The sequence below is a fragment of the Plutella xylostella genome, chromosome 11 (genome assembly GCF_932276165.1).
Source record: "Plutella xylostella chromosome 11, ilPluXylo3.1, whole genome shotgun sequence".
Taxonomy (NCBI): Eukaryota; Metazoa; Arthropoda; class Insecta; order Lepidoptera; family Plutellidae; genus Plutella; species Plutella xylostella.
Window position 1 is genome coordinate 5,123,622 of NC_063991.1, and position 17,024 is coordinate 5,140,645.

The window sequence follows — 17,024 nt, forward strand, 5'->3', positions numbered from 1 at the left end:
TAGGCGTTTGACAGCGCTAAACACCTTTCAAATACTGTCTAAGTTTTTGTGGTAAGGCCCATAGTATTTAAATGACAATGGGCAGATTGGGACCACCCTCCAATAGCATTAAGACTAACATCGTTGGATAGGTCTTGTCAATAGGAATAACTTTTTCTTTAACAGCTTTGTTGTCACAGTTGTCCGTTCAGAGATATATGACATATAAGTTCCGATAGGATAAAATGTAGTTTTATAATTAATGGCGGAGGAGTGTTGTGTTTGTGGTCATCGTATATGGTGAGTAAAGCTGTCAAAGCAAAAGTTATTCCTATTGACAAGACCTATCCAACGACATTAGTCTTACTGCTATGGGAGGGTGGTCCAGCCTCCAATAGCAGTAAGATGAACTGACGAGTATCGTAACTTATAAGTCAAATATCTCTGAACGGACAACTGTGACAACAAAGCTGTCAAAGCAAAAGTTATTCCTATTGACAAGACCTATCCAACGATGTTAGTCTTATTGCTATTGGAGGGTGGTCCCAGCTCCCATATATTTTTGCCCATCCTCTTTTAACAGATGTTTAGCGCTGTAAAACGCCAAATCAACCTGTCGAATTTCGTGTTAAACACTTGTTAAACAATGTTTAACGATTTTTGTGGTAATACAGTAAACTACCAATTTAAAGAGTTTTTGATACAGTAAGACACAAATAAGTAGGTATAGGGATAAATACATAGAGCAAATTATGCGTTTAAATGCAATTTTATTAAAATATCATCACTAAATCTACATTACAATCTAATCACTGTTTCCATATAATTAACTAACTCCTATAGCCGACATAGTAGTTTTATAGTAATACCTACATAGGTAATGGAAGCAAATTTCTTTCTTTTTACAATTATGCAATGACTTATCATATTGCAATAGCCTCAAAACCTATAGTTTTTCTAACAAGCTATATTATTATAATGTTTTAAGAGTGTATTAATAAATACATACCTATTTTTAATGAAATAAATGTACTTATAGGAATTTATTAAAATTGTCAAGCATTATCACATTTTGACAAATCGTATTACTACAGCTTAATTAATTATATATCTATCAGATTTCGACCAATTTATTTATCCGTCTGACCAACAAGGCAAAAGTGACTCGCACCAATATCATTATTCAATCCAAATACTTATCTTTACACAGGCTATTTAAAATTATAGCTTCCTTAAGATCCGAAACGTCTATTCACATATTCACATTCACAATATACAACACTAAACTAATAGAAGTCCACAAATCCACAATCACAAACACAACACTCGTCTTATCCAATCAAAATCGTCGGCACCAGCCTCTATTCTGCGCGTACGAGCGTCACGAACCGCGATTGGCCGACGTGGCGGGCCGAGCTCGCTGATTGGTCGGTCTGGCGCCCGTGGCTGTATACCTGGATAGATAGATATAACGTTAATTTTTTCCACTTTCTTATACAGGTTGTTGCAAAATTCGTATACTAAGCCGAAACCTACATGTGCAGCATGGTATATCTAAGCGCGAATCTGAAATCAGAATTTGGAAATTCGCGAAAAAAAAAATTATTTTCCCATAGTAAAAAGTCACGTGACCAACAAAGTTTCTATGGAAAATGAATTTTTTTTTTCGCCCTTTTGCAACACCCTGTATACACAACAAAACCCTATTACAGAAGATATACTTATAACTAGGTAGTAACACATAACAATTACATAACGCCTTCAAAAGTTTTCCCGTAGGAATTCCGAGATAAAAAGTAGCCTATAAAGATAAAATACACTTTATTGCACACAAAACGAAATAGTATCACAAACATAGAAAAGAAAAATGGTACAATTGGCGGCCTTATTACTAAAAGTAATCTCTTCCAGACAACCACATTGAAAGGAAATATAAAGTATAAAGAAAGGGGTAACGTGTGACAAGACAAGAGAAAATACAACATAATTACTATGAACAATGTGTAAATACCTACATACAATAATACTTAAATATATTATGAACATATATAAATACTTTAAACCTACATAGCTATTAATAATTATATACCTAGACCTTATATGTAATAATACAATACATACATAAATAAATATCTATATATATATATATATATATATTATGCTGGTTTATTCTAATCTGGATAAGCTAAATTTAAGTAGTGCTGTCTGAGCTTGTTTTTGAAGGATGGTAGAGAGGGTGCGAGTCTGATTTCCATGGGCAGATCGTTCCATAATTTAACAGCCTGAAAAGTGAAGGAACCCTCATAAAACACCGTGGTGCAAGAGGGAACATGAAGGCGAAAGGCCTATGTTCTTTCTCAGGGACTAGACCATCTAATACAGATTCTGTATACCAAATTTGACAAATTTCATTCAAATCTGTTTAGTAGTTTTGGCGTGAAAGATTAAGGCAGAGTTACTTTCGCGTTATAATATTAATATTATACAGGGTGTTGCAAAAAGATTTTCTTTTCGCGATTTTCCAAAACTCGTAGAACAAAAGTTGTTCAGAATGACCCCATGACTCACCCCCTTTCGGCTTAGTATACCCTTTTTGTAACACCCTGCCCCTGTAGCACGCGGCGCTATTAAGACGTGACAAAAGTTCTCCGTCGCTCTCGCTCTTGATGCTGCGCGATTTGAGTGAGCGCTATGCAAAACTTTTGTCATCCCTTAAATGCGCCCTGTGCTAGCCCTTCTGTATATAATATTTAGCTCTCTCCAGTCGTGTCGGTCAATCCGTCCCATTGGGCTATGGGAGTGATGGAACAGAGAGTGCTCCTGTGTACTGCGCACACACTTGGGCACTATAATCTACTCCTGCGTAGATGGCTGATCTCAATAGAGATTGAGGACATTAAAAAAATATAATAATAAGTATATTCACCTCGACCCGGACGGGCGGCGGGTCTCACGGCGCGGGGCGCGCGCTCCAGCCGGCGTCGCCGTTGTCTGTGAGCGTGTACTCGCGGTTGTCTTCGACTACGACTTGTTCCGACATGTCCTCTTTTATGTTTTCCTGGGGGGAGACAAAGGGATCGTTAAGAAATGTGTGATAAGATTATTCTTTATTTGTACGTAAAACACTGACACAATTACAAAAAACTTAATCTAAAGCATATGTACAAACGGCGGTCTTATCGCTAAAGCGATTTCTTCAAGACAACCATTGGGAGGAAGGATATTTCTATGAAACGGGTTAAGTGTAAGAAAAGCTTCTGATTTCGGTTAAAACATATTTTAGAGGTAGAGATTTAACCAGCAAACTGCTTTGATTCTTTGTTTAGGATGAAAAAAATGCGTCAACATAAAATAGGAACAAAATGCATGTCATGTAATTTTGAAATTATTTTCACTGTTTAGTAAACCAGTATACCTAGCACGGGCCGCAAGACGCGCAAAACCATAAGTGACAAAAGTTTTTCTCGCGCTCTTTCGTTATTCCTAGTTCTGTGAGAGAGCGCAACACAAATCTTTTATCACGTCTTGTCGTGCGTGTCTTGCGCCCCGTGCTAGGCCTGCTGTACGTACCTCCTCCACGTACTCCACCTCCTCGGCCTCGTACTGCAGCAGCTCCGCGCCCTCCTCCACTATCACCTGACAAATACAATAAGCAAAATTAATGGATTTGTAAATGTAATCACATAAGAACATTGACTGTTATATTACTAGGGTAAGGACGAAGGACACGGCCAACCGCTCAAGAAAATGCCACCGTCGCGCTGGCCCCAAAATTTTATAATGACAGTGACATTTTCTTTATTAAAAATGATCTGACGGGCGCATGCATCCATTTGAAATCATTGCTTACTATAGCAAGCCCTTTTTAGCACCCTGTATGATATCGTTTATCTATTTAATATGTATCTATCAATGTATTTTGTAGCTATATCAGCTGTCCGACACCCATATCACAGGTTCTGCCTAGTTTGGGGTCGGATTGCCGTGTGTGAGATGTCCCCACTTATTTATTAATATTACTAAAGGTCGTCGAATGGCGTAGTGGTTAGTGACCCTGACTACTGAGCCGATGGTCCCGGGTTCGATTCCCGGCTGGGGCAGATATTTGTTTAAACACAGATATTTGTTCTCGGGTCTTGGATGTGCCCGTGAAATGGCAATAGGCCCGCCCCCTATTACATTGGGACTAACATACACTCTGGCGAAAAGTGGGCGCAGCAATGCACCTCTGCCTACCCCGCAAGGGAGTACATTAGTACAAGGCGTGAGTGCGTGTTTTTTTTTAGTTTTTTTTTTTTTTTTACTAAAGGTCGTCGTGCGTACCTGCTGCGCCTGCCTCAGCTCCTCCTCGTCATCAGCGGACCCCGCCTCCACCAGCAGCTGCTGAGAGTTGATCATGCCGATCAGCTCCTGGTACTTCGTTCTAGAGTAGAGAAGAGAATGTTGCAGTATGCGTTGCCAATGGTGAGCAGATCTTTACAGCCGGACAGGGTAATGTTAAGATTCAATTGGAAAAAGTAAAGACTATCAGCGATGTTCTGTATGTACCTAAACTGACAGCCAACTTGTTATCTGTCAGTGCTATAACTAAAAAGGGTTATAGGGTTATTTTTGATGATAAAAGTTGTAAAATATATGATGATGGTGAGGTTATTGCCACAGCCAGTCATGTAAATGGTATGTATCAGTTGAATGATGGAACATCAGGTAGGGAGCAGGGCAACTGTTTTGTTTGTCCACAGATTGAATCAGATTTAAGCAGTGAGTCTGCTGTTCCTGAGGAGAAGGAGTTATCCATGGCGGCTAAATCTGGTAACAAAACTACCCAGGATACTTGGCATCGCCGGTTGGGTCATCTGAATTCCAGAAGCATGCATCTTCTGAAAAATGGTATGTGTGATGGTGTTGATTATGACGTAGGTAAATTTGAAGCATGTGTTGCTTGTGTCAAAGGTAAACAGAGTCATTTGCCATTTCCGAAGGCATCAAAGAGCAGAGCCACAGATGTGTTAGGGCTTGTACATACGGATCTGTGTGGTCCGATGCCTGTGCAATCTTTCAGTGGTGCTAAGTATGTATTGACGTTTATCGATGATTACAGTAGAAAGACGTTTGTTTATTTTCTAAGAAATAAAAGTGAAGTTTTCGAAAACTTCAAATATTTCAAGGCAATGGTGGAGAATCAAACAAACAAGAAAATCAAGGAGCTTCGTAGCGACAATGGAGGTGAGTATGTTAGTTCTCAGTTCCGGGAATTCCTCAAGAAGCATGGCATCCGACATCAAACTACTATCCCGCATTCGCCGCAGCAAAATGGAGTGGCAGAGCGGGCAAACCGCACGATCGTCGAGAAGGCCAGATGTATGCTACAGGACGCTGGACTAGACCAGAGGGTATGGGCAGAGGCTGTTAATACGGCTGTATATTTAAAAAACAGAAGCCCAAGCCGTGCTGTGCCTGGAGCTACCCCTGAACAGAGATGGACCAATCAAAAGGTAAATCTAAGCCATTTACGTACTTTTGGTTGTGTAGTGTATGCTCTTACCGAGAATCGAACAAAACTAGATTCCAAATGCAAAGAGTACATATTCGTCGGTTACTGTGAGGACAGTAAGGGCTACAGACTGCTAGATCCTTGTAATCCAAGTAAGTGTATAAAAGCTAGAAATGTCACATTCTTCGAAAATAAGTTTTTCAAGAAAGTTAGTAATGACGGTGACATGTTCTACATGGTGGAGTTGGACTGTTCGGCAAATAGCAGCGAGGAAAGGATGCCATCTGATGGTTCCGCTGCTAGTGCAGGTCCTTCTCCAAGTCAGCAGGTTGTCCCTACAGAGAGGCGAAGCGTGGTGTCAAGGGCATCAAGTTCTGAGTTGTCATTGTCAGACGATGAAACGTCAGGTTCTGATCCCACCTATGTACCAGGAGACTCTACGCTGGATTCCGTGGACTCCAACTTTTGCGTGAGTACTCAGGATGAACCGCTCGAGTCAGCCCATACGGTGATGCTGAGCCATGGTTGCGACGAGCCGATGACGGTGTCTGAAGCACTGAACGGGCCAGAAGCCAAACACTGGCTTACAGCGATGCAAGATGAGTATCAGTCCTTTTTAGATAATAAATGCTGGAATCTTGCTGAACCTATTGAAGGTCAGAAGCCTGTGCGCTGTAAATGGGTCTTTAAGAAGAAGTATGGATTAGATGGGAAACTATTAAGATATAAAGCTCGCCTTGTTGCGAAAGGCTACACACAAAAATATGGCCTTGATTATGATGAAACATTTTCACCTGTAATCAGGCATTCCACTCTGAGATCACTATTTGCTGTAGCAGCTGAATTTGAAATGGACATTAACCATCTAGACGTTAAAACTGCATTTCTAAATGGAGATCTCAAAGAAAATGTGTATATGGAACAGCCTGAAGGATTCCAGGTGAAGGGCAGTGAAGGTAAGGTTTACAAGCTCAATAAGGCCATATACGGTTTGAAACAAGCCTCAAGGTCGTGGTATGAAAAAATCACAGATGTATTACTGAACAAACTGAAGTTCTGCAGACTATCATCCGAACCTTGTGTCTTTTTTCAAAAGAATGATGATGAATTGATGATTTTAGCTCTGTATGTCGATGATATACTGTTATTTACTGTGCCAAATTCGAAACAGAAAATAAAAATCAAGCAGCAGCTAATGAACGAATTCGAAATGAAGGATTTGGGTGAAGTTCATCAATTTCTTGGTATGAGAGTTGCTAAAAATAGTGAAGGTATATTTTTAGATCAAACAATGTACATAGAGAAGATCCTTGAGCGATTTGGCATGCAAGACTGCAAGCCAGCGGTAACACCTATGGAGACCAAACATAAGCTTGAAAAAGCTACGATTTCTGATGCTAATTTAGAGTATAGAAATTTGGTAGGGTGTTTGATGTATCTCTCAGTTTGTACGAGGCCTGATATAACGCATGCCGTCAGTGTCTTGAGCCAATTCAACGACTGTTACAATTTGTCTCACTGGAAAGCGGCAAAGCGTGTGCTACGATATCTTAAAGGTACGTTAAACTATAAACTAAAGTTCACAAAGAGCGGCCTAGATGTAAAAGGTTACGTTGATGCAGATTGGGCCAGCTGCGAGATTGACCGTAGGTCATATACAGGGTACGTATTTAAATTAGGTAACTCTGTTATTTCATGGGAGAGCCGTAAACAACGAACAGTTGCCCTCTCCAGTACCGAAGCTGAATATATGGCAATATCAGATTCATGCAAAGAGGCGTTATTTATCCGTACTTTGCTATATGAATTGTTAGGAAAATTTTCTAAGATATTGATCCATAATGACAGTCAATCAGCTCAAAAGTTATGTAAAAACATGATGTTTCATGCTAGGACCAAACATATCGATGTAAGGCATCACTTTATCAGAGATGTAATAGCTAGAAATATTATAAACTTGTGTTTTTTGCCAACGAATGATATGCCAGCTGATTTCATGACAAAGCCAGTAACTAGAGAGAAACATAATTACTTTGTTCAAATATTAGGTTTGATCTAAGTAGGTATCATAGTTATTATGTAAGTACTTTGATTTATAAGTTGATAGGTACTTATGTGTTTTATAGGGTAAATGCTCCTGTTGTTGTACCTACTTATATTTTTATAGGGTAAAAGCCCCTATTGTTGTGTTACTGTTTTGTTGTTATTTGAATGTTTTATTAAGGGCCACTATTTTATGGAGACTGATTTTATTTTGAAATGATTTTGGTTTCTGTTATAAGTACTTTTGTTTTTGTAACTTAAGTTTGTGAATTAGTTTCAAGTTTAAGGAGTAAGGTCACAGTACATATTATTATACTAGTTTAAGGGCCACTGTTAGAATAATGATATAAACTAGTACAACCTTATTGTGTGATTGTATTCTATTTAAGAAAAGCAATGTGCTCTATGTACAACTGACATCTTCCTCTTTATCGTCTTACCTGTCTAACCGTGTACATCCAAATAAAAATCCAAATTACAAAAAGCAATCTAGCTGTTTTCACTTACGCCTACCCAATAGAGAATGTTTATTTACTTGGTTATTTTTTGCACAAATATTGCATACATCTTGCTTTTGCAGAACGAGAGTGTTTACTTGATTATTTACTGCAGGAATGTTACATACGTCTTCAGAACGAAGGTAAGTCACGTAAAAAAACAACATCACTATTGGTTTCTAACTTGTTTCTACGTTTTTTCTACATATTTATGTGATTCATTCAGCGCTTAGCATCATTTATTTATTTTATTTTATTTGATACTTTGCACTTTGCAGTGCACAAATATTGACGCAATACGTCGTCTACTACCAAATAGCGCCTTTAAAAAATGCTTTCACCTATCAGCATTGTACCTACGTATCAGACCAAATGAATTCTCATAAATTTATGGAGAAACAGCTTCGGAAAAGCCGATGAAGTGGACGCAAATGTGTGAATATACAAAGAATACTGAATCCGATGAGTCCGTTGCGTACGATGCCGAGAATTGTACACTTACTTTTACGGTACAAATCTAGAACCTAGAATCTAGATATAACATCAACAAAATACTCACTTCTGATCCTCAGTCATATTCGCCTCATTATGGTGCTTCAAATGATAATTCAAATGGCTGCTCTGCTTAAATCTCTTCTCGCAGATAACACACTGGAACGGCGACACATTCGTATGAGTCCTCATGTGTTGCTTCAAGTGCACGGACTGTATAAATGTTTTCCCGCAGATAACACACCGGTATGGCTTCACTTTGGTGTGTGTTCGTAAGTGTTGGTCGAGGCCTGACTTTTGTGTGAAGGACTTCTGGCAATAGGAGCAGGGGAAGGGGCGGTCGCCTGAAAAAAACAGATTAAATGTTAATTATAATAATAACAATATAATAATAAACACTCACACCTTGTACTAATGTACTCCCTTGCGGGTTAGACAGAGGTGCATTGCTGCACCCACTTTTCGCCAGAGTGTTATGTTAGTCCCAATGTAATAGGGGGCGGGCCTGTTGCCATTTAACGGGCACATCCAAGACCCGAGAACAAATATCTGCACCAGCCGGGAATCGAACCCGGGACCTTCGGCTCAGTAGTCAGCGTTGCTAACCGCTGCGCCATCCGTTCGTCTTCTCTTCATAATTACAGAGTTGTAATTGGTGGAACGAGTTTATCGACGTCAATAACGGAAAAGCAAAAAAAATACGTGATCAACGTGAATCCTATATTACACATAACACACTCGTCTTCAAACTAATCCGAGTGCATGCGATCAAGTGTCAAAAATCAAAATTTCTATACAAATGTCGGCACGATGGTTTTTATAGAAATTAGTGCATTTGTGGCACCTATAGGTACTCTGTCCATTATATTATTGGTTTTTTGACATTCGAAATCCCATACGTATTTGACGACTGCAAAGGAAAACCAACATTTAATTACCAGACATAAGGAAACGTCAAAAATACAATAACATAGTGGAAGCCCTATAGTCATGTTTGTCTATGCTCGCGACACGATTTGCTCCGTAAATCCATTATTACACATAACGCACTCGTCTTCAAACTAACCCGTGTGCATGCGCATGTGCTGCAGCACGCCGCCCTGCTGCGTGAATCTCTTGTGGCAGATAGCGCACTCGAACGGCTTCAGTTTGACGTGCACTGTGTTCATGTGGGTGGTTAGGTCGGCGTTGTTCTGGAATCCTGAGCCGCACACCTGGCAAAGTCAAAAATCTAGTTGTATTTATTTTAAGATTTATGTCGATTGTAAAGTGAGGAATTTCAGATTTTGATAGTGTAAATTTTGTTTTGGTGCCTTCAGAATGGCTTACATTGTTACCAAAGGGGTAAAACCTGCTTATGAGGGTGATGATTTAGCTGCAGAAACATAGTATGCTACACGTATGTGTCGCTCAGAATCTGGAAAGAGTTATGGTCTGTCTTTTTATCATCAACCATTAACCAACTTCTTTGCATATGGCTCTCCCAACTACCTATAGGTAATCTGTCCTCGACAATCTGAGGCCGTCGGTCGAGCGGACTGAGGGCGTCCCACGCTTGCCTGTCTGTGGTCCTCACCCCTTTTATCATATTAATGGTCTTTACCTCAATTTTATAAGCTCATAAAAAACTAATTAAAATATTGAACTCACGTGGCACGGATAAGGCGAAGTCGCCTCTTCGCCGATGGATGAAGCCAGCACTTTCTCGCAAACCTGAAACAGACACCAACAATTAAAATATCGATCAAGTCTTATTATGTATTGTACAAATCTTTTACATAAAGTACAGAGTGTTACTAAAGTGGTATATAAATCCGAAAGCGTTTGTTCCATGACATTTGAAAATTCGTGAAAAACTGTAGGGTGAAACCTCACGTGACCAAAGTTTCTACGGAAAGCAAATTTGGAGACCAGAAGTTGTAGACCTTCTATGGAGATTGAACCCATAAACCCGTGGACATAGCCCTCACCTGGCACTTCACGGCCTTGCGTCTCCTCGTATGTTCATCTCTAAAGTGTATGGAGTAGTCGCAGCACGAGAAGAAGATCTGGTGGCACGCGCCGTCGGGGCCCACCGTGGAGGGCTGGAGGCACTGAGGCACATAGCGCTCTTACCACATTCCTACCTACATACTGAGAGATGGGATCAATGGAGTTCGGACCCATACAAATGGAAACTGTGGAGGCAGGACCCGTATGATGATATTACTCGACTAATGGAAATTGAACCCATGGAGATAGGACCAACCAAGTAAGACACCTATCCATGGAAATCAAACTTATGGAGATAGGACCCGTAGCTGCAAGACACTACTCATGGAGATAGGACCAGCAGAGATAGGACCGATCTAATGGAGATAGGACCTATGGATATTGACCCTGTGGAGATAGGACTTATCTAATGGAGATAGGACATCTGGTCATAGGACCAATCCAATGGAGATAGGCCCCATGGAGATAGGACCCATGGAGATAGGACCCATAGCATTAAAACCCAAAAACAGTAGACCCTTCTTTTGGAGCCTCAATGGCGATATACCCTATAGACACTTATGGAGATAGCCCTCACCTGGCATTTCACAGCCTTGCATCGCCACGTGTGTTCATCTCTGAAGTGTATGGAGTAGTCGCAGCACGAGAAGAAGATCTGGTGGCACACGCCGTCGGGGCCCACCGTGGAGGGCTGGAGACACTGAGGCACATAGCGCTCTTACCACACACCTACCTACATACTGAGAGATAAGATCAATGGAGTTGGACCCATGGAATTCGACCTTGTGGAGATACGAACCATGGAGATAGGACCCGTATGGATAAGACACTACTCACAGAGATAGGACCTTTGGAGATAGGACCCGTGGATATAGGACTCATAAGGTAGCCGTAGAACCTATGGAAAATGGAGATAGGACCCGTGCATTCAGTACCCATACCCATGGAGATAGGACCTATGGAGATAGGATATATGAAATAGTACCTATCCAATGGAGATAGGACCTATGGAGATAGGACCCATAGCATTACAACATTTACAACCCAAAAACAGTAGACCCATCTTTTGGAGACAGGCTCAATGGCGATAGGCCCTATAGACACTTAGGTATGGAGATAGCCCTCACCTGGCATTTCACAGCCTTGCGTCTCCTCGTATGTTCATCTCTGAAGTGTATGGAGTAGTCGCAGCACGAGAAGAAGATCTGGTGGCACGCGCCGTCGGGGCCGACTGTGGAGGGCTGGAGACACTCGAAGGGACCGCTGGAATAAAACCAATTAAGTATTTATATATGTAAGTCTTTATTGCATAAGTATAAGAAATAAATGTACAAAAGTTGGGCTTAATAAAAAGCATTTTCTACTCGGCAACCTGCATGAGGTGCAAGAAAACTAGGAAAAAGGAGTGCAAAAAAGAAAAAAAGTATGAAAGACAGAACTCAAAATGTGGTTATCTACAAGGTGTTGCAAAAAGGGCATAGCTGAGAAGGGGTGACGCAAGGGGTCATTCTGAATTCTGAACAACATTTGTTCAACAAGTTTTGGAAACTCGCAAAAAAAGTATCTTTTTCCATAGTAAAAAAGTCACGTGACCCGCAAAGTTGGAGGGTTGGAGACTCTCGTAGGGACCGCTGGGAGTGGATAAATAGATGGGCTTGATATAGGAGAAACGTACTATTAGTGTAGGCGCACACTAAAGCCTGTTTTTTTTACTCAGATACTAAATTGATAGTTGTTTTTTTTACTCAGATACTAAATTGATAATAGTCGATTGTCCCGCGATTAAGTGACGTATCATTCTATTGGAGGAACAATCGACCGTTGATCAACCGTTCAGAATCTGTCAATTTAGTATCTGAGATAAAAAAACAGACTTTAGTGTGTCGGTGGTGGTACGGCAGCAATTCTACTCACGATATCGGCACCACCTCTCGCTCCCTCTCCCTCTTGTTCTTCCTCCTCGGGCTGTCTTCATCCTCCGAGCTTCTCTTCTGTCTTCTGTTCTTGTTGGTCTCTTCTAGGTTCAGTTTACCGTCCTCGGCCTGGTGAGTGTGATTTGTGGTGGTTAGGATTTAGTAAAATGTATACAAGTACCACAGGTTGCAAAAATGGTATGTTACGCTAGCTAGAGGGGTGACTGGGGTGGTTATTCAGAAAAACTTTTGTTTTTAAAGTTATAAAAATTCAAGAAGAAAAAAACGTTGGTCTTGTTTTTCAACTTTTATGCCCGAATTCCTTTCAACAGGAATACCTTTTATGACTAAGCAAGGCTAGCGGACAACAGCTAGTGTTTAATAAAATATCTATCAGAAAAAGATTGTCTGCTAGAGATTGCTTTAAGAAATAATAGCGTCTTTTTATACTATTTTATTTACAAGTCGTTATTTTGCACAAAATCATTTCATGGTCCAAAATAAAGAGTAAGTTCATTTGTCCACCGCCGCCGTCACCGTTACGTCACGAGAATGAGGATAATTTCAGGCTGAGTTTATTATACTCGGCGCCGTCATCTCGTTCTCGTGTCGTGACGGCGTGCGGTGGACAAATTGCTTTAAGGATTGTATTCTATTATAATAGGTACCTGACGACCGAATGGCGTAGTGGTTAGTGACCCTGACTACTGAGCCGATGGTCCCGGGTTCGATTCCCGGCTGGGGCAGATAATTGTTTAAACACAGATATTTGTTCTCAGGTCTTGGATGTGCCCGTAAAATGGCAATAGGCCCGCCCCCTATTACATTGGGACTAACATACACTCTGGCGAAAAGTGGGTGCAGCAATGCACCTCTGCCTACCCCGAAAGGGAGTACATTAGTACAAGGCGTGAGTGCGTGTGTTTTTTTATAATAGGTACCTTTATAATGATATAGCTGACGTCCTGGCTGGCCAGACTCATGATGTCAGTCGGCTGCATGGACTGCACGAGAGCGGCGGTGCGGCGCGCGATGACCCGGCGCCCCGCTTCCGACTTCAGCTCGGCTTTGAGCTTCTTCTGGGGTGGTGTGGTCTGTGGGTGGGGAGAGGTAAGGTATTAGTTTAGATTATAATTATATGAAGATGAAATGTCAGAAGATCAAACGTCTCGATAAATAACACACTACTACTACCACCTGTTGAATGTTGATGATTCTATTGTATTCTGTGTGGGGGTGTAAGTAACTGCACCTGGCTCTCTCGAATGGAACTTTTGTGCATATCCCATAAGTCTAAACTGATTAACTAAGCTTGGACCATTTCCACCACGGTTAATGGTCCATGTGGATTCTCAATATGCTAAATCTAGATATGCAATTTCCTCACTATGATATCCTTCACCATACAAACTCATTGGTACAGCTCAGCGCCGGAATTTGAACCTGTATCTCTGGCATGACAAGTGGGCGCCAACTGAGCTACCACCACACTTAACTGATTGATATTAATATCTACACTCACCGGAACAGTCCCGGGCTTCTTCATCATAGCATCAGTAACCCAGGTGTCAAGATCCACCTCCTCGCCCGAGTGCTCCATGCGCAGGTGGTTGCGCACCGCCACCTCGTTGGCAAACGCCTTGGAGCAGAGACGGCACTCTATGTTGAGGTCCTCTTCGTCTGGTGGCTCCACCTGTGACGGAAGTAAAGAATTGTGAGCACAAATGTATACTACATTCATTCTACTTTGCACAAAAGGTAAACCATCATTGTGTGTCTTTTCCGACGACCGAATGGCGTAGTGGTTGGTGACCCTGACTACTGAGCCGAAGGTCCCGGGTTCGATTCCCGGCTGGGGCAGATATTTGTTTAAACACAGATATTGTACTCGGGTCTTGGGTGTTGATATTTATATTTAGTATCTATCTATCTATGTATTTGTGTAGATATATCAGCTGTCCGACACCCATAACACAGGTTCTGCCTAGCTTGGGGTCGGATGGCCGTGAGTGAGATGTCCCCACATATATATATATTTTTTTTTTATTTAACTCGACAAAGTGTACAGTGAAAAGGGGTGGCTTGCTTGTGAGTCATCTCTGAGTACTCTGGGGTTATATTCGGGAGCATGTGTCTTTGGGAAAACATCAATTCTCTCCTTAAGGTTATTCTTAAAGCCCACTTCATATTCTCTATGAGAGGTTTAGTCTTGGGTCTCGACAAAATACTGGTAGCTGCTACTGCTACTACTGCTAGGCCCTCTAGTATTTGCTGCATCTTGTAAAATAAAATAAAATAAAATTGTGTAGTTTTGTTAAGAGCCTGGACTTAAGTTTGGACTATTTCCCACCACGCTGGTCCTCTGGGGGTTGGTGGCTTAACATTTATCTAGATTTAATGATGGGTCAGAAGTTTCTTGCCGCCATTGTTCATCATTTGAGAACAAAGGGCGCTTTCTAAAGTTAAGTTGGTAAATTATTAATGTTCATCATAAAATATTCTTATTTTTGTTTATTTATAGTGATAAATTTAACATACGATTTTGACGAAAACCTTACCTTGACTTTTACAGGTGACTTCAGAACCTTTATGAACCTGATTTGCTTCGGAAGAGACATGATTCCTGCAAAGGAAAGCACAAAAACTTCATTAGTGGCTTTCAAAACATGGCACAGACGCGAACTTTTGCGGATAAGCTAGAGTTAAAATAACTACGGTATCTTTGGCAGCATTACACTTTACTACACTATAGGGCTATAAATAGGTCGTGGTGAGCAACATTCAATAGCTAACTACGCTATTTAAAATTGTGAAAATTTAAATTACAGTAATTTTTGTTTGATATCGCGGGCTTTAGGCTAGTAAACATTGTCAAAATATTAACTTTTTAAAAATTCTTGTAAAAAAAGTAAGAGACAGAGCAATGGTTGAATGGATGAGATGCGTAAGATATTTTTAACCAAACCTTTGGGACGTCTGATGATTTCAGTAATTTCCACAAGTAATTATTACCTTTTACAAAAACGTAAAACAAATAATAATTCAAAGTTTTCCTTGAATATTTTTGAAGTTTTGTCCAAATTCGAAACAGAATGACGATTGTTTTTTTTTTAATTAAAAAAAAGAAATCGAAAAGAATAAAATGTTTTTAAAAAAATAAGCCTTTTAAAAAAAAGAAAGTGTCAAAACACGGCTGGTACCTTTTTGGTCAAATTTGATCCAAAATTAAACAAAAAGCTCTTTTATTTCACAGAAATACTCCGAATTCACAAAGGCGTGGTTTCTAGAACGCCAAGAAAGCAAGCGACGCCATTTTATGACTTCGTTTCGTAAAATTCCGATGATGAATTGATGACGCATACCTAGTGGTGTTCCAGTTGTTTGTGATGCCAAAATTTATCTAAATAAGTTGTCTATTGACAAAAATCTAAATTTATTTATAATGTTTCATTTAAATAATAAAGTTACTTTATTTCGACTAATTTCTATCATATTTAGTATTTTGTAAGTAGCCATTACTATTCCGAGGTTATTTGTGTCTTGGCAAGTGGTTCAAAACTTGGCATTTAATTTAGTGGAACACAAACAAGATGAGATAGATCTCAGAATAATAACGGCGCGGGAAAGATAATAATAATAATATATTATTGTAGGGTATTTAGTGTGTACTCAGGGTTCCGCTCATCTGGCATAATCTTTATTGAACAAAACTCATTTCGCATAATTCGTATGGTCTAAACTTTTTTAGACGATGATGGAAACCTGATATCGGACAGAGATACTATCATGACCTGCTGGCGCGACTATTTCCAGCAACTGCTCAACTGCCAACCACTCGAGGAACAAGTACCCCGCTCTATGGAACACAATAGCGAAATCGTGGAACCCCCGACCTTTGATGAAGTCCGTGAAGCCATAATGAGACTCAAAAACCACAAAGCACCGGGCATTGACGATCTACCCTCCGAATTGTGGAAATACGGCGGGGGTCGAGTACAGTCGGAACTATTCCAGTTACTGTGCAAGACCTGGGAAGAGGAAAAGCAGCCAAAGGAATGGAACCTAGGAGTGATCTGCCCCGTACACAAAAAAGGGTCCAAAAAGAAGTGTACCAACTATCGTGGCATTGCGTTGCTCCCGACAGCGTATAAGGTCCTGTCCTACGTGTTGCTCAAGCGATTGGAGCCATACACGGAAAAAATCCTTGGTGATTATCAGTGTGGCTTTAGACGCAACCGTAGTACAGTCGATCAGATCTTCCTCCCAGTGGCGGATTTACCTATAGGCCAAAAAGGCCAGTGCCTAGGGCGGCAGATTTAGAGGGGCGGCAAATTTAGCAAATTTTTTATTTTACAGATTTTTTTAATATAAATTTACGTGTACACAATCTACATATAAATAAACGCACTGTCATATAATCAATATGTACCTATATTCTTTGAATTTAGTGGCAACTGTGGCTGCTGAATCAGGCTCGGGCTAGTACGGGGCGCATTTAAGTCGTGTCGTGACAAAAGCTCTACGTCTTCGCGCTCGCTCTTGAGGCTGCGCGATGTGAGTGAGCGCGATGCATAACTTATGTCACGTCTTAGGCCCGGGTATCCAATTACGCGC

General features: G+C 40.6%; 1 protein-coding gene across 5 annotated transcripts; it reads right to left on the reverse strand.

Annotated features, from left to right (window-relative positions):
• Window positions 1-1,249: 1,249 nt before the first annotated feature.
• Window positions 1,250-15,749, reverse strand: LOC105391415 (zinc finger protein 84). 5 transcript variants are annotated; one of them, XM_048624075.1, is made up of 14 exons: window positions 15,611-15,749; window positions 14,969-15,033; window positions 13,933-14,103; window positions 13,352-13,504; window positions 12,412-12,539; window positions 11,750-11,760; window positions 10,476-10,600; window positions 10,156-10,218; window positions 9,572-9,719; window positions 8,573-8,849; window positions 4,303-4,402; window positions 3,550-3,615; window positions 2,906-3,037; window positions 1,250-1,433 (listed from the first exon to the last, which is right to left on the reverse strand). In XM_048624075.1, exons 2-13 carry the CDS (start codon window positions 15,026-15,028, stop codon window positions 2,930-2,932), a joined length of 1,410 nt encoding a protein of 469 aa, XP_048480032.1. In that variant the 5' UTR covers window positions 15,029-15,033; window positions 15,611-15,749; the 3' UTR covers window positions 1,250-1,433; window positions 2,906-2,929. The 5 variants fall into 5 exon arrangements, with proteins under 5 accessions (XP_048480032.1, XP_048480028.1, XP_048480029.1 ...); XM_048624071.1 differs by lacking the exon at window positions 10,476-10,600 and having other exon boundaries at window positions 11,625-11,760; XM_048624072.1 differs by lacking the exons at window positions 10,476-10,600; window positions 15,611-15,749 and adding an exon at window positions 15,376-15,518 and having other exon boundaries at window positions 11,625-11,760.
• Window positions 15,750-17,024: the final 1,275 nt, after the last annotated feature.